At 40.6% G+C, this 25,040-nt stretch overlaps 1 protein-coding gene across 1 annotated transcript in view; it reads left to right on the top strand.

Annotated features, from left to right (window-relative positions):
• LOC117503402 (kinesin-like protein KIF13B) overlaps nucleotides 1–25,040 on the top strand; it is a 126,599-nt gene that overhangs the window by 65,198 nt on the left and 36,361 nt on the right. The window contains exons 11-17 of the mRNA XM_034162619.1: nucleotides 4,636–4,848; nucleotides 4,918–5,028; nucleotides 5,422–5,556; nucleotides 9,355–9,485; nucleotides 9,702–9,788; nucleotides 11,478–11,662; nucleotides 16,632–16,944. Of these exons, the coding sequence (XP_034018510.1) occupies nucleotides 4,636–4,848; nucleotides 4,918–5,028; nucleotides 5,422–5,556; nucleotides 9,355–9,485; nucleotides 9,702–9,788; nucleotides 11,478–11,662; nucleotides 16,632–16,944 (1,175 nt within the window). The remainder of the gene's footprint in view (nucleotides 1–4,635; nucleotides 4,849–4,917; nucleotides 5,029–5,421; nucleotides 5,557–9,354; nucleotides 9,486–9,701; nucleotides 9,789–11,477; nucleotides 11,663–16,631; nucleotides 16,945–25,040) is intronic.

Genomic DNA, 25,040 nt, shown 5'->3' with positions numbered 1-25,040 from the left:
CAAAAGCCGTCTCAAGGCGCCTCACATAGAACAGCTCAACATAAAAAATTAAAATAAATAAAAATTGAATAATTCAAATACATAATTAAAACAGAAGTACAAGAATAAAACAGATAAAAAACTATTCCTAAGAAAGAGAATAACAATAGGCTTTAAGTCTTGACTTAAAAATGTCCACGGACTCCGACTGCCTCACTGTCACAGGAAAACCGTTCCACAGAGCGGATGCACGATAAGAAAAAGCACTTTGACCTTTTGACATAGAAAAACTGTAAAGCCTAATTTTAGTACACAAAAAAATTCAAAAAAGGTATCGATAAGGGAATTGATAAAGAATCGGATTGATAAGCGTAATCAATAATGGTATCGATATCGATAAAATCTTATCGATACCCATCCCTAGTCTGCTGTGGGTTTTTTTTCATCTGTTTTTTTTTTTTTTTTTTTTTCTCTGTTTATTGTCATGTCTGTGGATCCTGGACACTTTGTTTATAGCAGGGAGCAGGGATCAGCTGCTAGCATTAGCACAGTGTAGCACCACAGTGCCAGTCGTGAAACCTGAGATTCCCACCAAACTGAGGAAGAGAAGATGGGGGCCCAAGCCCAGTGCCCGTAGGTCTGGCTACCAGGCACACCTGGCGCCTGTGAGACCACCCCCCACCCCCCCCCCCCCACACGCACCATCGATTTCTGTTTACTCACTAGATGGAGGACCATGGCGATCTGCTCATTTGCTGGCCGTTGCCAAAGCGCCACCATCTTGGTTATCGTCTGACAACCACACATAAATACAAATCAGTGTGGACATGGTCAGTGTTTCAAGAGAGTTTCACCATAAATCTGCGTTTTCTGTGCTATTACTGAGCTGTTAATTTCAAAATTTCAAATAAAATAAATAACATAAAACAGTCACACCAGCCAGGGTGAAAGTAAGATTTTTCAATCATTTATGGACCAAGTTGACCCATCAACTTGAGAGAAAAAGCATTTCCACTCTAGGAATTTATTCTTACAGAATATCTCAGGATGGAAAACCTGATGTGAATTAAAAATCAGAGACTAATAAAAAGCGATAAATTGAGACTTATGAAAGTGAGACTTCTAATTCAGTCACTAAATGAATGGTGAGATATTTATCACAACAAACCATTCATACAGTAAAACTGTTACTTTACAGACACAAAAAATAAATCATTTTCTAACTGTTTATCAGCAATTTTAGTCATTCCTCACATCATTAATATTACATGTAATACACACTTATGAAACCTCACAACACAATTTATTAATATTTTTTATTTATTTAACCAGTTGATACTCCTTTATCAGCTTGTGGCAGAACCTTTGTCAGCTTGTGCACAAAACAGCATTTTCAGACCTCTTGAACCCAAGTTTAAGTCAGCATCATCATATTTCGATTTAATCTAATGCCTGATGATGTGTAATAACGCTAAGCAAAATGTCGGCTGCCTGGCAACAGCTCACAGGCTGCATCCGCCATCTAGTGGATTAAATACAAATCGATCTCACACACACACCTAGGGCTGCATGAGTCACCTTCACAGAGGGGGCCTATATGATCATGAGGACCTATGCTTGATGTCTTCATTGTTTCTTCACAATGTTTCAGTGGATATATTTTTAAAAGTATTTGAGTAAAAATATTAAAGTATCCAGCATCAATGGATTTAATGTTTTGTTTATTTCTTCAGTCATTTATTTACAAATAAAATTATAATACTGTGATAAGTATTATTGTAATTTTTAATACAAATGTCAAAATTGTCTTGAGATCAGTACGTTCATGTATTTCTTGTCCCCAGAAAAATATTTATATTTTTAAGTATATATTAATGCCTAAGCATTAATATCAGGAGTGCCATTTTCTTATATAAGGCTCAGCTGTAAAGTTCTTCTTTCAATGCGTTTATTTCAGTAACAAGATATGGAAGTGAGACTGGTATGAAAATAATCTTTTTTTATTGCTCATTGTTACACCAAACAGTTTTCACCTGCAGTTAGAGGCATGCACAGAATCACATCCAATGTAACACATGCACACAGTAGTTGGGTCATTCCATCGCATTTCACCCAGTTTGTTAAACCTCGCCCCCTCAGATTTTGGTGAAAGTTGGTTCCTGAGATATTGCCATTTATTTTTCTTCAGTTTTTTATGAAAACGGTCACAGCTGCTGAAATTCACATAACCATAATTCAGCAACCAATGGTCCAATTTTCAAAAGTAAGTTATCTTTGGAAATGATTTTACATAAGGTATTTATTTCATATTCTGAGAATATTTAGACAGGATAGCCTTTTGACCTACTTTTTGACCTTGAAATGGACAAATTACATTGTGATACTCATTAATGAAAATTGTAGCCCCATATTTTCTGTATTACATCTTAAAAAGCTGTGGGGTTAAATTTATTTTATTTTTTTTTTTATCAATACTCGTCCACATGCGAGTGGAGAAACACAGGATGCATTGCAGTGACTCAAATCTTTCCAAACCTGCCATACATTCCGGATCTTGCACCCTCTGACAATTTTTGCCAAGCTGAAACCTACAGCTGTCCTCCCCTTAAATGAGGCCTGCCCACCAGCATATACATTTAGTCACATCCCTCATGATGCGAAGCAAGACGGGGGTGTTGTTCTTATTTTAAATTTAGGTTTAGCTTATTAGCTGTTGGGGGTTACAAATATAACTTGTTTGAGCATCAGATTCTCCTCTTTGCTCAGGATATTATGCATTGCCAAGGTCAGAAGAATGAAAAATCAGCCGTATTACTTTGTCACTGTATATAGGCCTCCTGGCCCATATTCTGAATTTTTAGATGAATTTGGTGCGTTCATCTCTATGCATGGTTGACGTCATACTTGACCAGTCATTCTCACGGTGTTCTCTACAGTAACACTACCTTTAACCTTATTGACTTGAAATTTGGGGTTCCACAGGGGTCCGTCTTAGGCCCCCTGCTTTTCTCCCTTTATATAGCACCCCTTGGGCACATATTGCGGCGCTTTGGAATTACCTTTCACTGCTATGCTGATGATACTCAGTTATACATGCCAATAACTGCTGGTCTTCTCATCCACATAAAATCCTTAGAAGAAGCCTCCTACTTTTAAACTCTGATAAGCCTGAAATGATGGTTCTTGGTCCAGTGAGACATCGGGGCATCAGTTTGACTAGTTAACGCTTGTGTGTCATACATCACACTGACAAAGTGAGAAACCTTGGGGTAATTTTTGATCCCACGTTGTCCTTTGGCCTCCACATTAGAAATATTATGAGGACCGCTTTCTTCCACTTGTGAAATATAGCGAAGATTCGTCCCATCCTGTCTATGGCTGATGCTGAGACCCTGAGCCATGCATTTATCTCTTCTAGATTGGACTACTGCAACGTTTTATTTTCTGGTTTACCGCAATTCAGCATTAGGGGTCTACAACTGGTTGAAAATGCTGCTGCCTGACTTCACTGGCTTCCTGTCCCCCAGTGAGTTCTGCTACTAGTCTATAAAATTATTCACGGACTGGCACCTCCCTACCTAGCTGACCTAATTAAACCTTATGTACCAGCCGGGTACACAAAGCCGAGTTTTGCGTTCTCAGGGTGCAGGACTTCTTTGTGTCCTTAGGGTGAATAAGAAGTCTGCGGGTCACAGAGGTTTCTCTTATCGTGCCCCTTTTCTGTGGAATGATCTCCCTGCATCAATAAAACAGTCAGATTCTGTGGAAGCTTTCAAGTCCAGACTTAAGACGCACTTATTTTCCCTTTCGTATGGCTAGTATACTGGCATAGTATAGTGCTACGCTTTTCACTCTTTTAATTCATTTTATTAGGACATGGAGCGTGCCGGAGCCTCAACTTTACCTAAGTTCTGGGTCTTTTCATGAAGCTAAGGGCTAGTGGCCAGCGATCACCTTAGTATTTCTTGTTTTTCTTGTTGTTTAATGCTGACAAATTATACTGTATTTCTTGTCTTTCTGATGCCTGATTCTGTTTTTTTCTCTCTGTTTAAGGTGAAGCTCCATCCAGAGATGGGTGTGGTAATTGTGCTGGAGACCCTCCTGTCTTGTGCACCAACAGCTTTTCCTGTATATTCATTTTGTGAATTGTTCTGTAATTTATGTCTGTAGCATGGCCCAAGCAAAGGTCACCCCTTTGAGTCTGGTGTGCTTGAGGTTTCTTCCTCAGAGGGTGTTTTTCCTTACCACTGTTGCTCTGGGGGTTAGTAAGGCTAGACCTTGCTTGTGTGAAACACCTTGAGGCAACTCTGTTGTGATTTGGCACTATATAAATGAAAAGAAATTGAAAAAGAAATTGAAATTAAATTTAAATTGAATTGAAAACAATGCCATTATACAAATGATGCAGAGGTGCAAGCTCTGTTTGTCACTGTTGCTGTGAAGACAAATTCTTCACTGACATGATGCAAAAATTTGAAATATAACTCTCTCTCTCTCTCTCTCTCTCTCTCTCTCTCTCTCTCTCTCTCTCTCTCTCTCTCTCTCTCTCTCTCTCTCTCTCTCTCTCTCTCTCTCTATATATATAAAATTATTATTTTTCTTTTTTTTTACTTTTTTAATGTTTGTATAATGTTGGCTACACATTTTTATTTGCAGGACTGCCTGGGAGGTAACAGTCGCACAGCAATGGTTGCAACTGTGAGTCCAGCAGCAGACAACTATGAGGAGACACTGTCGACACTGCGCTATGCTGACCGAGCAAAAAACATTGTAAATCACGCTATTGTTAATGAAGACCCCAATGCACGCATCATCAGGGAGCTCCGAGAGGAAGTAGAGAAGCTACGAGTACAGCTGACCCAAGCCGAGGTGAGCTATTGTAGAAATCAACATGTATAAACTTCCTTATCTCTGCTTTCAACTTCTGTTGTTCTTTAGTCTCTGAAGGCTCCAGAGCTGAAGGAGCGTTTAGAAGAATCTGAAAAATTGATTCAAGAGATGACCATCACTTGGGAGGAGAAACTTCGCAAAACTGAAGAGATTGCCCAGGTAAAACACACACACACACACACACACACACACACACACACACACACACACACACACACACACACACACACACACACACACACACACACACACACACACACACACACACACACACACACACACACACACACACACACTTAAAATGGTTCCCAAGGCAAAATCTACATTGCTTATTGCCATGGTCTTTGTGGACATTTAAAGCATGAAGTTTAAATTTGGAGTTGTGTTAAACATCTCTTTGGAAACCTCGATTACATTCGGTAGCTCATAAATTTGTCAGGACAATCATGTCACTTAAGGATGATGTCATTCCACCTGCTGAGGTTTGAAAGAAAATGAGGAGCTGTTAGACAATCTTTGATGCCTTCTTTCTTTTTCTGTGTCTGTTTGTAGGAACGACAGAAGCAATTGGAAAGCCTGGGTATTTCTCTCCAGTCTTCGGGAATTAAAGTTGGAGATGACAAGAGCTTTCTTGTCAACCTAAATGCTGACCCTGCCCTCAATGAACTTCTGGTGTACTACCTGAAGGTACACAAACATTTACATTTGCATCCCTTTCCTGTTTTTTCAGAATGATTACTTGAAAGCTAATCAACAAATTTCCACCAGATGAGATGTTTTTGTTTCGTGTGGAATGGAAATTTTTACATTTTGGGTCATAAGCAAAAAGTAAACTGTAACTGTAATATTTATTTTTATAGTCCAGTAAAGATACAGTTATACCCATCACTAATTGCAATTCACCGTTTTAAAGTATCCCAGAATTCTTTGCGTGCTGGGGAGGGAGGCTTGATATTGCCTCAGCTTAATGCTAACTTTAACATTGATAATGCCATAGACATGTTAACACGTTAGCATAGGCCCTGTTTTTAAGTTATAAAATACATCTATCAACTGTTTCAGAAGACCATAACAGGTCGGTTTAACATAAAAAAGGTAAATATTACTCACAGACATATGCTCTTTAGGGTTTTAGTGGGGAAAAATTAAGATAAAGTGAAATAAAACAAAGAACCATCAAAGCAGCAGATCGAAGATGAAGCACTGCTTCATTGGTTCAAGGTTCAAAGCAAAGCCGCGCTGCAGAAATGGTTGATTATACAGACCCACTGCAGGGTCTGTAATCAATGTAGAGAAATGATCATTTTCCTGACAAACACCCCAAAAACAACGGCCACTCTGAAGGACTGATAAGGGAATTGTTAAGGAAAAAGGCTATTGATGTCGATGGATTTCTTGAGGATACCCGAAAAGAACTGGTTCCCGACACACAACCCTAACAGCAACATGCTTTTTTTTTCCATAAAACTCACACTGAAGACTCATGATTATATTAGTTAAACACCTAAGTACATATTTTGGTTGAACTCAACTCCATAACGACTCAATGTTGCAAACAAGTTGCCGCAAATGCTTGCTAACACTGACAATGAAATCTCAGCCTCCCAATCAAGAACGTGATCATGCGTGAGATTTGACACCGTAAAGGCGTCTATAGTTTTATTCTATGTGAAATTTGATTTTAAGGGACCACTGAAATAACATACTAAAAGTATAGAAAATTCTATCAATGGGAAGATGTTTTTTAAAGCATAATAACAATATGCAACTGACGTGATCATTTTTGTTCTGTAAAAAAAAAAAGAAACACCTCTGGGGTCATTGTTAGTGTTTTTAATCTTACAGTGTTGAAATATGTTGCATGATATTTAAGGCTGGTTTTCTTGTTGACATAAATGTAGCAAATTAATAAAGTTGTTTTTGGTCACCATTGCAACAGAAAAGAATATACCACTTCATATGGTCCCACATCCAGGTTCTATTGATTGCATTGGTTTTACAAACTTCAGTCAAATACATATTTTATTTTCATCAGTGGTAGACTGGGGTCTATTATTTAATATTGTACTTCCTTAAGATCTTGCCAACTAGGAGTATATAAATTTTAGTGTACGAATTTAAATTTTCATTTCACTCGTCTGAGAAGAGGTGTGAACGTTCTCACTGTCCACATTGAAAACATTTTTTTTTTAAACACATGGCCTTTAATTGAACATGCACATGTGATAATTTAATATTTCACTGGGATTTTTTTATTTGTGTAAATTCAAGGTTAATTCAAGTTTTGGTAAGATTTCAATTCAATTTCAATTTATTTCATTTGTGTAACACCACAACAAAGCTCCCTCAAGGAGCTTTACACAAGTAAGGTTTAACCTTACCATCCACTAGAGCAGTGATTTTCAACCTTTTTTGAGCCGCGGCACCCTTTTTATATTTACAAAATCCTGTGGCACACCACCAACCAAAATAATATTATAAGGCTTTTACCTCTGGTTTTGCGGAAAACCCAGTTATCGCAATAGAAAATCGATACAGAAAACACCGCATTTCGAAAACCCTCAAGCATTTTGCTCTCTGATCTCAAGTAGGGCTGTCACGATTAGAAATTTCTGGAGACGATTAATTGTCAGACAAATAATTGCGATTGACGAATATATTGTCTATTTTTTTTCTTTTTTTTCCCCTTCTTTATATTCTACTATTGTAGTATAATTACACAACTCTGGGAGAACGTTTGGTTTCTGTGAGTGGAGAAACTGGGAATGGTGCAACATTTTTATTTTTATCTTCATTTTACATACAGTCCCAACTTTTTCTGATTTGTGGTTGTTTCTGTTGCATTTCTGAAATTGTTTCTCCTCATCAGTCACATTTTGTGCTTAAACACTACATTAAGCTCAAGATTGAACAAATAAATACCTTTGGAAAATAACAGCTGTTAAAGTTCAGAGTTCTCACCTGCTTTTTGTGATCTGTGCGTCTGAACATTGTTTTTTTTTTTTTTTGTGGCTCAGTTCATTTTTTAAATATGTTTTTAAAGATATTTGACCATTTATTTCATCTCATGATCTCATAAATTCAGCATACGACGCGCACATGGTGTGAACAGGACGGTAACAGCAGAATCACACCTTTAAAAGAAAGTTCAGAGAGAAGTAAAGGCAGCTTCATGTTTCCGTTTTGTTAACGTTCACTTGGGTTAAAATCCTCTCTCTGCTCCGCGCTCGCTGCGCACTGAACGTGTCGCGCCTGCATTCAGGAATCTCCCTCACCCACCCCCTCCCTCGCAGTCTGCAGCCTGTTAACTCCGCGCGCGCGCGCACACAGGCACAGACACACACACACCAACAGCTCCGCATTTTAGACGGCTTCTGAAGGAGACGGCACTGTTTTAATCGGCCATCAGCCTCCTTGTTATTGTCCCGCCTTAAGACGAGAGCGAGGCTGCAGCACGTTTGACATCAGATTCTGAGTCGTTTTATGCTTTATGGATAAAATAAATAATTCACAGTAATCGCAAATATGAAAAATAATCGCGAATATGAAAAATACCCACGGCACCCCTGACGATCGATCACGGCACCCTAGGGTGCCGCGGCACCCCGGTTGAGAATCACTGCACTAGAGCAAGCACACAGGTGACAGTGGCAAGGAAAAACTCCTTCTGATGATATTGAGGAAGAAACCTCAAGAGTTTTCACCAAGCTAGCAGCCTTTGATGTCACCACATTAACGTCCACTGAATCCTTCCAGAGGTGGTGTTATGTTACAAAAACAGTGTTTTCAGTTTTAAAAGTGTTTATTTCTTGCTAGCTTTTACATAATGTATGAGAAACATGGATATAAACACACAAAAAATGCGGTTTTGAAGAGACCAGCAACTGACGTCATGGTGTAGTTCTACTCTGATTGGCTGTCACCCGCGTCACTCAAACACAAAACTGATCAGATTGAAACAGAAAGTGACATTTTAACCTCTTAAAATATCACTTAAAATACATCACGGTTCACCATCTTTGAACTTGTCCAAGGTTTGTGGCCCAAGAATTTGTCCTGTGAATTTCAAGAGTCTGACAGTAATAGGACTAGAATTATGCTGAGCACAGACAGACAGACAGACAAACGGATGAAAAGCCTTTGCAATACCCGATGGCCATATTTGATGGCTTCGGGTAAAAATAGCATTTTTACGCTGAGGTCTTCTTTGTGTCTTGATGGTGTGTTAACACAGCTTTGTTTGATCAGACTTTGTGAACAGGTGAGTTTTTTCAGAAACAAGTTGGTTTAATTTTTGTAGCAGTTAAAAGGCATTCTTTCCTTACCACTGTCGCCTGTGTGCTGGCTCTAGGGGTTGGTAAGGTTAGACCTTACTTGTGTGAAGCGCCTTGAGGCAGCTTGTTGTGATTTGGCGCTGTATAAAAAAAAATGAAACAAATTGAAATTGTTCGATAATCTTGAATTAACCTGAATGTTGTATCTCAGGAACACACTAAAGTGGGCTTTGCAGACTCTCAGGACATCCAGCTTTGTGGGATGGGTATCCAGGCAGAGCACTGCATCATCGACATCATGGCAGACGCTGCTGTCATCCTCACACCCTACTGTAACGCTCGGTAAGGAATGCCAACACCCCCAAAACTATGGGCTGAGTGAGTGAATAAAAAAAATAATTAAAAAAAAACAGTTTGAATGATGTTTTGTATTTTGAGCACTGTGGGAACTGAAGGCAGAACTAATGTTCAGATACGACATTATCAGCAGTGTGTGCATTCGTCGACTGTTTAAAATTTTTATACTAAATATCCTACGGCCTCTACCCATGCCACTAGGACGTGTGTAAATGGATCTCCAGTCACGAGTGCTCTGCAGCTTCACCATGGTGACCGAATCCTGTGGGGAAACAACCATTTCTTTAGGTAAATTCATTCTTGAGACTTATGGCATTTTATGGATCATATTATCCATATGCCACAGAGTACTGTTCACAGTATAGTCCAGAAATGTGTGATGCCATGACTTTGTACCTGGGAATATTAACCATCCAGTGGTTCTCACAGCCTGAATCAGACCTATGATGCTGTGTTAAAGATAAACTTTATTGATCTCACATAGGAGAAATTCACAAGAGGAGAAATTCACAATGACCTTTAATACATGTACAGTTTGAGATTGTGCCATTTGGCATTAGTTTTGGAACACATTTGAATCAATTTGTCAAGTTTTTATGTCTACACCTATTTTATTTCTATTCACTCACTTCTTTCCATTTTCTCATTGGGTTCATTGGAGCTTTATGAGATCAGATCAATGACTATTAGTACATTGAATGGTTAAAGTGGGATTTAACAGGTGTGGAACTCTAGAATCCATTGTAATGGGGAAAAGGATGCACCTCAGAATAACTCCCACATTGATTTATGTTGTGTTTTCTCTTTGTCGACAGGCTGTGTGATCAGCTGACCTTCAATAGATAAAGGAAACTCTACAGCAGTTAAATAAACTTTATTGTATATATTTAGTCAATAATTGTACTTGCTGGAGAAGCTAAAAGAAATTAATTTTAATCACAATATCATAATATAGTGCCAGAAAATTATTTGACCAGTACATGTCAGGATGAGGATGGGCTGCTGTGGCAACACCTAACAGAGCAGCCAGAAGGTGTTATGCTACATTCATGACATGTAGTATTGTTGGAATTATGAACTGTAAAAAAATAATTTGAAAGTGTGGTTGGGTTGAATTTATTGCTTGGCAACTCCAGTGGAAATTCATTGCTCTGATTTATCTGACCTGACATCACAAGAACTGCAATCATGGAGACTGTTCAAACACTGATATTAAAAATGCAATTTAATTGCTTTTCACCAAACGACACTTAAGAGACTCCGTGTAATCTTTTCATATCTAACGCTGCTCTGTAACTTTTTTCTTTGGCCAGCTTTTATTTTGTTACCAACAATAACATTGTGTCATGGCTGGCTGTCCCTGACTTTACTGCATGTGCGAGGTGCTACAAAATACTGTTGTATGACACAGATATTGACAAATGTAAACACACATTGTTAACAGATCTGGATCCATCTTCTAGGTCAGGGGTGCTCAAGTTCGGTCCTCGAGAGCTACCTTCCTGATGCTCTTAGTTGTCTCCCTGCTCCAACACACCTGAATCCAATGAAAGACTCGTTAGCAGGCTTTTAATGAGCCTTTCATTTGATTCAGGTGTGTTGGAGCAGGGAGACAACTAAGAATATTAGGAAGGTAGCTCTCGAGGACCGAGCTTGAGCACCCCTGTTCTAGGTGCTTTGTTAAATTTGAGGTTTTCTTTGGTCTTAAATGCACGATGGCATGTTTGCAAATGGTTTTATTGAATCCTCATCTGCTTCAAACAGAACGTTCTACACTTTTCTTGTTAATGCATTGGAGCTGTTTCTGCCGCTGTGGTAATTTGTTTTTTTGCCTGGAATTGAATGGCATTGGTGGAAAAAAGTTATTGAATGTACCAGTACGCCACTCCCCTGAGTGATGCTTGAATACGTTTATATCCAGTCTGCAAAAGAAATTGTCAAAGATTATGTGAAATGAACCCGGCTTTTCCTTTGCAGGATCAATCTGCCTAAAAGGAAATCTCGGGCAGCTGAGGATGAGGAGGCTGAGGCTGGTGGGATCAGCAACAGCAGTGAGCAGCTGGATGCAGACGGTGACACGTCCAGCGAAGTATCAAGTGAAGTCAGCTTCTCTTATGAATTTGCCCAGACAGAGGTCATGATGAAGGCCCTGGGAAACAACGGTAAGGTTGCCCTCAGGAATTCTATGGACTGGGGTAACCAACTTGTTAACAATGATTGAAACATCATGCTTTATAGCGTTTAAATATTTTCATTGAAAACACAAGTGACTTTTGAAAGCAAGGTAGGCATTTAGGGCTGCGAGATGGTTTGAGATTGGTGTATAATGAGCCATCTATTTGAAAATGGAAAAACCTTATATCTACTCAGGGGTTGTCCAAGACACCATCTTTGTCCTATTTATAATCTGGTACTTTCATCATTCCTCAAAAATATTAAGGATAGTTCATACATTGATTAGGGACAGCACGTCCAGCAATCCCACAGAGGCTTAACAGTGCATCCGGAAAGTACTTTACTTCACATTTTATGTTACAGTCTTATTCCAAAATGGGGTAAATTAATTTATTCTCTCAAAATTCTACTCAAAAACCCCATAATGACAACACAAAAAAAGATTTTTGGAAATTTTTGCAAATTTTTATGTTACAGCCTTATTCCAAAATGGAGCCATTTTATGTGAATTTATTAAAAATAACTAAAAAAAGTCACATGTACATAAGTATTCACACCCTTTGCTCAATACTTTGTTGATGCACCTTAGGCAGCAATTACAGCCTCAGGCCTTCTTGATTATGATGCTACAAGCTTGGCACACCTATCTGTGGGACGTTTTGCCTATTCCTCTTTGCAGCACTACTCAGTCTCCATCAGGTTGGATGGGGAGTGTCGATGCTCAGCCATTTTCAGATCTTTCCAGAGATGTTCAGTCGGATTCAGGTCTGGACTCTGACTGGGCCACTCAAGGACATTCAGAGAGTTGTCCTGAAGCCACTCCTTTGATATCGTGGCTGTGCACTTGGGGAATAATGCTCAGTTACAGTCGCAAATTGAATTTTACTCAATTTGCGACTGTAATCCAGCATGAATGTCCACAAATCATAAAATTCACAACACTATAAAATAGTTACATTAAAAGTCAGTGTGCAAATAAGTGCAAATGCTAAACTGTCAAGGAAGGAGATCCTAGATGATTAATTTAACAGTGCTTGCTCTGTATTGTTACTTGAAGGTAGCAGGTTGTACACAGAGAACAGAATGTGTGACGGGTCATTCAAATCCTCTATGCCATCTTAATTACAGAACCTTTGTAGATGGTCTGAAGGGAGGGGTAATCTTATATGCCCATCATCTTCATAGAGGTTTTCAGCTTGTGCATATTTATGATTTTAACTGTATAGTGACAGTGTCAAAGCATGCTGCCATGCCATATCTAGTGATACTTTTCCAGCACAGCAGAATAAACAAGCCAATACTCGGCTGAGGTCCCCTGCCTATTATGCCTATACGGCTTGGTGGCAAATTAAACAAATAAGCACAGCTGGACATGTGGAATCCATTTCAGCATTGTCCCTATTTCATGGTGGGAGACAATGAAAAAATGAGTGGAAAATAGAAGAGAACTTTGTCATTGTATACACGATGAATCTTTGTTTTAGCAGCATCTCTTCAGCACATCGTAAAAACAGTATATCATAAAAAGAGCAACATATCACATCCAACCACGCAGAACTAAAAACAACATATATACACACACCACACACACCAGATGCTCGATGTATTGGGTGCAATTAAGGAGAACGATTTATACACTTGGCCACTTGCGGGTAAAAGCTATTTAGCAGTCTGTTGGTGCGTGCACCTAGTGCCCTGTACCTCCTTCTAGAAGGGAGGGTGGTGAACAGTTGGTGTCCAGGGTGTGTGTGGCCTTTGGAGATGGAGCTGGCTTTTTTCTGAAGCCTGCCAGCATAAATCTCAGACAGAGGGGGCAGTGTGGTCCCTATTACCCTCTCTGCTGTTTTCACCACCCGCTGTAGTTTTTTTTGTCCTCTGCCGTGCAGCTAGCAAACCACACAGTGCAGCAGTAGGACAGGAGGCTTTCGACGGTGGTCCTTGTAAAATCTGACCAGCAGATTTTGGGGAATCTGGGAGTGCTTCAGCTTCCTGGGGAAGTAGAGTCTCTGACAGGCTTTCCCCACCTGATGGCTGATGTGCGCTGACCAGGTGACATCAGCTGTGATTTGTACTCCCAGGTACCTGAAACAGTCCACCCTCTCCACACTCTTCCCATTGATGTCCAGCTCAGAGTGCTGAGTCAGTTTGGATTTCCGGAAGTCTTTTACGATTTCTTTGGTTTTCTTAGTGTTCAAGTTCAAGTTATTATTGTAACACCACTGTGTCAAGTGCTGGATCTTGTGTCTGTAGGCTGTCTCATTGTTGTTGTGGATCAGTCCTACAATGGCTGTGTCATCAGCAAATTTAACAATGGTGTTTGTGGGGTAAATGGGTGAGCAGTCATGAGTGAAGAGAGAGTAGAGGAAAGGGCTGAGAACACATCCCTGTGGTGTTCCAGTGCTGAGGGTCAGAGTGGATGAGGTGTGGGGTCCCGTCCTGACCCTTTATGGCCTGTTCTGGAGGAAGTCCAGTACCCATGTACACAGAGAGCTGCCAAGTCCCAGATTTCTCAGTGTTATGGCCAGTTTGTGTGGGATTATGGTGTTGAATGCCGAACTGAAGTCGACAAGCAATATTCTGAGATATGTATTGCAGTGTGAAAGTGCAGTGTGCAGAGCTGTTATAACTGCATCGTCAATGGATCTATTTGACTGGTATGCAAACTGGTCAAAAGCAGTAGGTATGGCAGTTTTAATGTGTGAGAGAACTAATCTCTCAAAACATTTAGTGACTATTGGTGTAAGTGCAACTGGACGGTAGTCATTCAGGCAGCTCACCGTGCTTTTCTTGGGTGCTGGGATGGTTGTGGTGGACTTGAAGCATGTAGGGACAGCACACTGCAGCAGTGAGAGGTTGAAGATGGTGGTGAACACTCCTGCCAGCTGGTCAGCACAGGCCTTAAGTATGCGTCCAGAGACCCCATCTGGCCCTGCTGCCTTCCTGATGTTGAATCTGTTCGAGGCAGCTTTGACCTGGTGTTGATGGAGCTGTATCCGGTGGCCTTCCTTTGGTAGATCTGGCTGCCATTGCTCTTTGCATTCTGCTGGTCAAATCGAGCAAAGTGACCTGTACATGGAGTTTGGGGCTGCTCTGCTGATTTTATATCCAATGAGAATTTTTCTCCCCTGCCACATGTTCTTGGAGCTGTTGGTGTTAAAATGTTCCTCTGTGCGCTGTTTGTGTCTGTGTTTAGCTTCCTAAACACAAACTACCCTTTCCTGTGTTATTTGGCCTAAAATATACCCCAAAATTGTATTTTTTTTTTTTAAATCCATTTGCATGTTTGTCATTGACCCTAAGGTTCAAAGTCAAATGTAGTGTACTAAAGGGAGTCTGGCTACATGATATGCTTTCAGTGTTCAATACAAACATAAGCTGTAGAATTGATATTTGGAGAGAAAAAAAATGGTATTTTGGGGTGAGATAGTGGATGTCTGTCGGCCATTATCTTCGATGACCTTGGGAATCTGGGTCAAGGTCATGTGTAGACATCACATTTGTGTCCATTTACAATATGATATTGGTAAGTAATGTCTCAGGAGCAAATAGGGAAATCTAGGACAGATACATGCATGGACACACACAGTCCATTTCGTTGGCTCCCCTTGATTATTTGGCAGGGGACAAATATTAGCATGATGGGACTGCGCACAGATAAGTGGTTTTAAGTGTCTGGCAGGTAGCTGTGTAGACCTGTGACCTGTCTGTTTTTTGGCAAAATGCTTTATCTGCATTATCTCAGCCCTAGGGATGGGACTGATCCCGGATTGATATTGGGTTCCTATTCCAACCTAATTCACGTATTGGAAAATACCAATCCAACCAGTGACAACCAGAAGAGCAACTGTGAATCCTCTCAACTGCTGTTGTTTGCTCTCTGCTTGTTTGCTGCTGAGCAAGAGGAGGGAAGGTTTGCTGAAACTTGGTTGTTTGAGAGAGTGGTTAGCGGCAAGTTTCTGCACCGGCTCTCGGGTTCAAATTGTCTGTTCGCCGAGTACGGATTTTCCGAAAAATGAACTGAATTGTTGCTGAAAATGTGTGCTAAAAAGTTAGCCACTTCACTGTCCCGAGGCTGTCAAACACTATGAAAAGCAGCCGAGGAGGAGAAGCTAAACAGAGATTCTGTCCGCTGAAAGGGAAAAAAGTCTCCATTAAAATCCTGCACATGAGCATCGCTGATGATACATTACTTTATAGTTGAAAGGCTTCGTGGTTCCAAAAAGTTCAAAGTTTGCACAGCATGAAAACAGCAAGAGAGAAAGAAAAAGAGAGACAGAGGGAGAGAGAAAGAGAGAGTGAGTGAGAGAGACAGAAGGAGACAGACAGAGAGAGGGAGACAGACAGACAGGCAGAGATAGAGACAGACAGGGAAAGACAGAGGACTTCATTTTTCATTTTTACTCTAACACTTGCTTTGACAATGCAAACATATGTCTCCCATAATTGAAAATTGAGAAGGAGAGACAGACAGACAGAGAGTGCTGTCTTTTCTCTGTAAGTCTATAAAAATAAGGCTATAAAAGTCTATAAAAAATAAAAGTACTTAATTCTTTCACCAAAACATCATATCAAGGCTTTTATCTTAGATGCAGCTTCTGGCAAATTGTAGCTGAACTTTCAGGTCTCCTTTTTAAGAAAATCCTCATACAAAATAAACAATAATAATAATGATATTAAAGCAAACAGAGCTCTGGTATCGAATCGGCAAAGTATCGGCAGATATCCAAATTCAGGTATCAGGATCAGATCGGAAGTGAAAAATTGTGGATCGGTGCATCCCTACTCAGCCAACTCATCTGTAAACGGCTTCTGACCTTGCTTGGGGAAGGAGCCTGTAGTATACTGGTGTTCTGTTGAGGATTGATGGCCAATCATAGGTGCTCATTTGTCTACGATGAAAGTCTTTCCAAAATGCTGTTTTTTGTTTTTTGTTTGTTTTGTTTTTTGTCCTGTCAGATCCAATGCAAGCAGTCCTGCAGTCTCTGGAGAGGCAACATGAAGAGGAAAAGCGCTCCGCTCTGGAGCGCCAGAGGCAGATGTACGAGGAGGAGCTTCAGCAGCTCCGCCGAAAGCTAAATCCGGATCGTCTGTCGGGCCAAAGCAGTGTACCAGCATCTGGTCAGCAAGGCCCAGGACTGCAGTCTCACTATCGCAGCATGGAGAGGCTTAGTGTTGGAGCAACGAGTCATTCATCAAGCGCTCAGAGCAGACTGAAGCAGTGGAACGAGGACAGGTTGGAAGCATGCTGGACATTTGCACTCACACAGTAGCCACACGTTCAGTACACACACATATATATATTTTGCTTGTTGTTTAAACCAACAATTTATTGGAACATTATACAAACAGGGAAATAAAATAATTGCAAAGTGCTGCCTGGTAATAAGTTAAATAAAATGTTCTCAAATGTATGAAATACAATAAAAAATACATTGCTAGTAAATAGCTTTTAACAAAACCTTTCCACAAGTAAAGCGCAGCACGATATATACAACCCCTGGCAAAAATTATGGAATCACTGGCCTCGGATGATGTTCATTCAGTTGTTTAATTTTGTAGAAAAAAAGCAGATCACAGACATGACACAAAACTAAAGTAATTTCAAATGGCAACTTTCTGGCTTTAAGAAACACTATAAGAAATCAAGAAAAGATTGTGACGGTAACGGTAACAGTAACGGTTACTTTTTTAGACCAGGCAGAGGAAAAAAATATGGAATCACTCAATTCGGAGGAATAAATTATGGAATCACCCTGTAAATTTTCATCCCCCAAACTAACACCTGCATCAAATCAGATCTGCTCGTTGACATTGACCCTATGCCATGACATTGACCCTATGCCATGACATTGACCCTATGTGTCTTTTTGCAAGGAATGCTTTCACAGTTTTTGCTCTATGGCAAGATGCATTATCATCTTGAAAAATGATTTAATCATCCCCAAACATCCTTTCAATTGTCCAAAATATCAACGTAAACTTGTGCATTTATTGATGATGTAATGACAGCCATCTCCCCAGTGCCTTTACCTGACATGCAGCCCCATATCATCAATGACTGTGGAAATTTACATGTTCTCTTCAGGCAGTCATCTTTATAAATCTCATTGGAACGGCACCAAACAAAAGTTCCAGCATCATCACCTTGCCCAATGCAGATTCGAGATTCATCACTGAATATGACTTTCATCCAGTCATCCACAGTCCACGATTGCTTTTCCTTAGCCCATTGTAACCTTGTTTTTTTCTGTTTAGGTGTTAATGATGGCTTTTGTTTAGCTTTTCTGTATGTAAATCCCATTTCCTTTAGGCAGTTTCTTACAGCTCGGTCACAGACGTTGACTCCAGTTTCCTCCCATTCGTTCCTCATTTGTTTTGTTGTGCATTTTTCGATTTTTGAGACATATGATGGTTGGCTACTGGTGGTTGGCTCTCACTGCGGTATTGTATCACTTCCTGTTCCGGAGCACAGCAGTGTTTTTCTGTATCTGTTAGCTGTTTAATCTGCGCAGTTAGATTGATCTAGTTATCTAGATTACGATTTGTTTCCCAGTGTAATCTTTACGTGCCTTAACTAAAGCACTCCTTCTGCTGAATCACCTCTAAATTATTTACACATTATTCACTTTGCGTGTTTTTAGGAATCCGCTAGCTTAGCGTAGCTACTAGCTCTTAGCCGATTTAGCATGGCGGCTTCTCCTGTCTCTCCCGCACTTTTCTGCTCTGGGTGTGAAATGTTTAGTTATTCCTCGGCCTCCTTTAGCAGTAATGGTACTTGTAATAAGTGTAGCTTATTCGTAGCTTTGGAGGCCAGGCTGGGCGAATTGGAGACTCGGCTCCGCACCGTGGAAAATTCTACAGCTAGCCAGGCCCCTGTAGTCGGTGCGGACCAAGGTAGCTTAGCCGCCGTTAGTTCCCCCCTGGCAGATCCCGAGCAGCCGGGAAAGCAGGCTGACTGGGTGACTGTGAGGAGGAAGCGTAGCCCTAAACAGAAGCCCCGTGTACACCGCCAACCCGTTCACATTTCTAACCGTTTTTCCCCACTCGACGACACACCCGCCGAGGATCAAACTCTGGTTATTGGCGACTCTGTTTTGAGAAATGTGAAGTTAGTGACACCAGCAACCATAGTCAATTGTCTTCCGGGGGCCAGAGCAGGCGACATTGAAGGAAATTTGAAACTGCTGGTTAAGGCTAAGCGTAAATTTGGTAAGATTGTAATTCACGTCGGCAGTAATGACACCCGGTTACGCCAATCGGAGGTCACTAAAATTAACATTAAATCGGTGTGTAACTTTGCAAAAACAATGTCGGACTCTGTAGTTTTCTCTGGGCCCCTCCCCAATCAGACCGGGAGTGACATGTTTAGCCGCATGTTCTCCTTGAATTGCTGGCTGTCTGAGTGGTGTCCAAAAAATGAGGTGGGCTTCATAGATAATTGGCAAAGCTTCTGGGGAAAACCTGGTCTTGTTAGGAGAGACGGCATCCATCCCACTTTGGATGGAGCAGCTCTCATTTCTAGAAATCTGGCTAATTTTCTTAAATCCTCCAAACCGTGACTATCCAGGGTTGGGACCAGGAAGCAGAGTTGTAGTCTTACACACCTCTCTGCAGCTTCTCTCCCCCTGCCATCCCCTCATTACCCCATCCCCGTAGAGACGGTGCCTGCTCCCAGACTACCAATAACCAGCAAAAATCTATTTAAGCATAAAAATTCAAAAAGAAAAAATAATATAGCACCTTCAACTGCACCACAGACTAAAACAGTTAAATGTGGTCTATTAAACATTAGGTCTCTCTCTTCTAAGTCCCTGTTGGTAAATGATATAATAATTGATCAACATATTGATTTATTCTGCCTAACAGAAACCTGGTTACAGCAGGATGAATATGTTAGTTTAAATGAGTCAACACCCCCGAGTCACACTAACTGTCAGAATGCTCGTAGCACGGGCCGGGGCGGTGGATTAGCAGCAATCTTCCATTCCAGCTTATTAATTAATCAAAAACCCAGACAGAGCTTTAATTCATTTGAAAGCTTGTCTCTTAGTCTTGTCCATCCAAATTGGAAGTCCCAAAAACCAGTTTTATTTGTTATTATCTATCGTCCACCTGGTCGTTACTGTGAGTTTCTCTGTGAATTTTCAGACCTTTTGTCTGACTTAGTGCTTAGCTCAGATAAGATAATTATAGTGGGCGATTTTAACATCCACACAGATGCTGAGAATGACAGCCTCAACACTGCATTTAATCTATTATTAGACTCTATTGGCTTTGCTCAAAAAGTAAATGAGTCCACCCACCACTTTAATCATATCTTAGATCTTGTTCTGACTTATGGTATGGAAATAGAAGACTTAACAGTATTCCCTTAAAACTCCCTTCTGTCTGATCATTTTTTAATAACATTTACATTTACTCTGATGGACTACCCAGCAGTAGGGAATAAGTTTCATTACACTAGAAGTCTTTCAGAAAGCGCTGTAACTAGGTTTAAGGATATGATTCCTTCTTTATGTTCTCTAATGCCATATAACAACACAGTGCAGAGTAGCTACCTAAACTCTGTAAGGGAGATAGAGTATCTCGTCAATAGTTTTACATCCTCATTGAAGACAGCTTTGGATGCTGTAGCTCCTCTGAAAAAGAGAGCTTTAAATCAGAAGTGTCTGACTCCATGGTATAACTCTCAAACTCGTAGCTTAAAGCAGATAACCCGTAAGTTGGAGAGGAAATGGCGTCTCACTAATTTAGAAGATCTTCACTTAGCCTGGAAAAAGAGTCTGTTGCTCTATAAAAAAGCCCTCCGTAAAGCTAGGACATCTTTCTACTCATCACTAATTGAAGAAAATAAGAACAACCCCAGGTTTCTTTTCAGCACTGTAGCCAGGCTGACAAAGAGTCAGAGCTCTATTGAGCTGAGTATTCCATTAACTTTAACTAGTAATGAGTTCATGACTTTCTTTGCTAACAAAATTTTAACTATTAGAGAAAAAATTACTCATAACCATCCCAAAGACGTATCGTTATCTTTGGCTGCTTTCAGTGATGCCGGTATTTGGTTAGACTCTTTCTCTCCGATTGTTCTGTCTGAGTTATTTTCATTAGTTACTTCATCCAAACCATCAACATGTTTATTAGACCCCATTCCTACCAGGCTGCTCAAGGAAGCCCTACCATTATTTAATGCTTCGATCTTAAATATGATCAATCTATCTTTGTTAGTTGGCTATGTACCACAGGCTTTTAAGGTGGCAGTAATTAAACCATTACTTAAAAAGCCATCACTTGACCCAGCTATCTTAGCTAATTATAGGCCAATCTCCAACCTTCCTTTCTCTCAAAAATTCTTGAAAGGGTAGTTGTAAAACAGCTAACTGATCATCTGCAGAGGAATGGTCTATTTGAAGAGTTTCAGTCAGGTTTTAGAATTCATCATAGTACAGAAACAGCATTAGTGAAGGTTACAAATGATCTTCTTATGGCCTCGGACAGTGGACTCATCTCTGTGCTTGTTCTGTTAGACCTCAGTGCTGCTTTTGATACTGTTGACCATAAAATTTTATTACAGAGATTAGAGCATACCATAGGTATTAAAGGCACTGCGCTGCGGTGGTTTGAATCATATTTGTCTAATAGATTACAATTTGTTCATGTAAATGGGGAATCTTCTTCACAGACTAAAGTTAATTATGGAGTTCCACAAGGTTCTGTGCTAGGACCAATTTTATTCACTTTATATATGCTTCCCTTAGGCAGTATTATTAGACGGTATTGCTTAAATTTTCATTGTTACGCAGATGATACCCAGCTTTATCTATCCATGAAGCCAGACGACACACACCAATTAGCTAAACTGCAGGATTGTCTTACAGACATAAAGACATGGATGACCTCTAATTTCCTGCTTTTAAACTCAGATAAAACTGAAGTTATTGTACTTGGCCCCACAAATCTTAGAAACATGGTGTCTAACCAGATCCTTACTGTGGATGGCATTACCCTGACCTCTAGTAATACTGTGAGAAATCTTGGAGTCATTTTTGATCAGGATATGTCATTCAAAGCGCATATTAAACAAATATGTAGGACTGCTTTTTTGCATTTACGCAATATCTCTAAAATCAGAAAGGTCTTGTCTCAGAGTGATGCTGAAAAACTAATTCATGCATTTATTTCCTCTAGGCTGGACTATTGTAATTCATTATTATCAGGTTGTCCTAAAAGTTCCCTAAAAAGCCTTCAGTTAATTCAAAATGCTGCAGCTAGAGTGCTGACGGGGACTAGAAGGAGAGAGCATATCTCACCCATATTGGCCTCTCTTCATTGGCTTCCTGTTAATTCTAGAATAGAATTTAAAATTCTTCTTCTTACTTATAAGGTTTTGAATAATCAGGTCCCATCTTATCTTAGGGACCTCGTAGTACCATATCACCCCAATAGAGCGCTTCGCTCTCAGACTGCAGGCTTACTTGTAGTTCCTAGGGTTTGTAAGAGTAGAATGGGAGGCAGAGCCTTCAGCTTTCAGGCTCCTCTCCTGTGGAACCAGCTCCCAATTCAGATCAGGGAGACAGACACCCTCTCTACTTTTAAGATTAGGCTTAAAACTTTCCTTTTGCTAAAGCTTATAGTTAGGGCTGGATCAGGTGACCCTGAACCATCCCTTAGTTATGCTGCTATAGACGTAGACTGCTGGGGGGTTCCCATGATGCACTGTTTCTTTCTCTTTTTGCTCTGTATGCACCACTCTGCATTTAATCATTAGTGATCGATCTCTGCTCCCCTCCACAGCATGTCTTTTTCCTGGTTCTCTCCCTCAGCCCCAACCAGTCCCAGCAGAAGACTGCCCCTCCCTGAGCCTGGTTCTGCTGGAGGTTTCTTCCTGTTAAAAGGGAGTTTTTCCTTCCCACTGTAGCCAAGTGCTTGCTCACAGGGGGTCGTTTTGACCGTTGGGGTTTTACATCATTATTGTATGGCCTTGCCTTACAATATAAAGCGCCTTGGGGCAACTGTTTGTTGTGATTTGGCGCTATATAAAAAAAAAATTGATTGATTGATTGATTGGTCTACCAGTATGTTTGCCTTTAACAACCTTCCCATGTTGTTTGTATTTGGTGCAGAGTTTAGACACAGCTGACTGTGAACAACAAACATCTTTTGCAACATTGCGTGATGATTTACCCTCTTTTAAGAGTTTGATAATCCTCTCCTTTGTTTAAATTGACATCTCTCGTGTTGGAGCCATGATTCATGTCAGTCCACTTGGTGCAACAGCTCTCCAAGGTGTGATCACTCCTTTTTAGATGCAGACTAATGAGCAGATCTGATATGATGCAGGTGTTAGTTTTGGGGATGAAAATTTACAGGCTGATTCCATAATTTTTTCCTCAGAATTGAGTGATTCCATATTTTTTTCCTCTGCTTGGTCTAAAAAAGTAACCGTTACTGACTGCCACAATCTTTTTTTCTTGATTTCTTATAGTGTTTCTTAAAGCCAGAAAGTTGCCATTTGAAATGACTTTAGTTTTGTGTCATGTCTGTGATCTGCTTTTTTTCTACAAAATTAAACAACTGAATGAACATCTTCCGAGGCCGGTGATTCCATAATTTTTGCCAGGGGTTGTATATATTATATATATACGAGGTCTGTCCATAAAGTATAGGTCCTTTTTATTTTTTTCAAAAACTATATGGATTTCATTCATATGTTTTTACGTCAGACATGCTTGAACCCTCGTGCGCATGCGTGAGTTTTTCCACGCCTGTCGGTGACGTCATTTGCCTGTGAGCACTCCTTGTGGGAGGAGTCGTCCAGCCCCTCGTCGGAATTCCTTTGTCTGAGAAGTTGCTGAGAGACTGGCGCTTTGTTTGATCAAAATTTTTTCTAAACCTGTGAGACACATCGAAGTGGACATGGTTCGAAAAATTAAGCTGGTTTGCAGTGAAAATTTTAACGGCTGATGAGAGATTTTGAGGTGACACTGTGGCTTTAAGGACTTCCCACGGTGCGAGACGTCGCGCTGCGCTCTCAGGCGGCGTCATCAGCCTGTTTCACGCTGAAAACCTCCACATTTCAGGCTCTATTGATCCAGGACGTCATGAGAGAACAGAGAAGTTTCAGAAGAAGTCGGTTTCAGCATTTTATCCGGATATTCCACTGTTAAAGGAGATTTTTTTAATGAAAGACGTGCGGACGGGTCCGCGCATCGGCTCGCAGCCGCTGCGACGCTCCGCCACAGGAAAAACACCTCCGTGTTGATAACCATTTGTAAAATCCAACAGAGGTGTTTTTCCTGTGCCGCCGCTCCGCGCCGGCTGCGTCCCTCACTCACGCATATGTATATATGTATATGTGTGTATATATGTGTGTGTATATATGTGTGTGTATATATGTATATATATATATATGTGTGTGTATATATATGTGTGTGTATATATATGTGTGTATATATGTGTATATATATATATATGTGTGTGTGTATATATATATACTCAACAAAAATATAAACGCAACACTTTTGGTTTTGCTCCCATTTTGTATGAGATTAACTCAACGATCTAAAACTTTTCCACATACACAATATCACCATTTCCCTCAAATACTGTGCACAAACCAGTCTAAATCTGTGATAGTGAGCACTTCTCCTTTGCTGAGATAATCCATCCCACCTCACAGGTGTGCCATACCAAGATGCTGATTAGACACCATGATTAGTGCACAGGTGTGCCTTAGACTGCCCACAATAAAAGGCCACTCTGAAAGGTGCAGTTTTGTTTTATTGGGGGGGGATACCAGTCAGTATCTGATGTGACCACCATTTGCCTCATGCAGTGCAACACATCTCCTTCGCATCATCCGTGAAGAGAACACCTCTCCAACGTGCCAAACGGCAGCAAATGTGAGCATTTGCCCACTCAAATCGGTTACGACAACGAACTGGAGTCGGGTCGAGACCCCGATGAGGACGACGAGCATGCAGATGAGCTTCCCTGAGACAGTTTCTGACAGTTTGTGCAGAAATTCTTTGGTTATGCAAACCGATTGTTTCAGCAGCTGTGCGAGTGGCTGGTCTCAGATGATCTTGGAGGTGAACATGCTGGATGTGGAGGTCCTGGGCTGGTGTGGTTACACGTGGTCTGCGGTTGTGAGGCTGGTTGGATGTACTGCCAAATTCTCTGAAACGCCTTCGGAGACGGCTTATGGTAGAGAAATGAACATTCAATACAGGAGCAACAGTTCTGGTTGACATTCCTGCTGTCAGCATGCCAATTGCACGCTCCTTCAAAGCTTGCGACATCTGTGGCATTGTGCTGTGTGATAAAACTGCACCTTTCAGAGTGGCCTTTTATTGTGGGCAGTCTAAG

The sequence above is a fragment of the Thalassophryne amazonica genome, chromosome 2 (assembly GCF_902500255.1).
Source record: "Thalassophryne amazonica chromosome 2, fThaAma1.1, whole genome shotgun sequence".
Classification (NCBI taxonomy): domain Eukaryota; kingdom Metazoa; phylum Chordata; class Actinopteri; order Batrachoidiformes; family Batrachoididae; genus Thalassophryne; species Thalassophryne amazonica.
The sequence above is the reverse complement of the archived record's forward strand: the minus strand, read 5'-3'. Positions and strand labels throughout refer to the sequence as shown.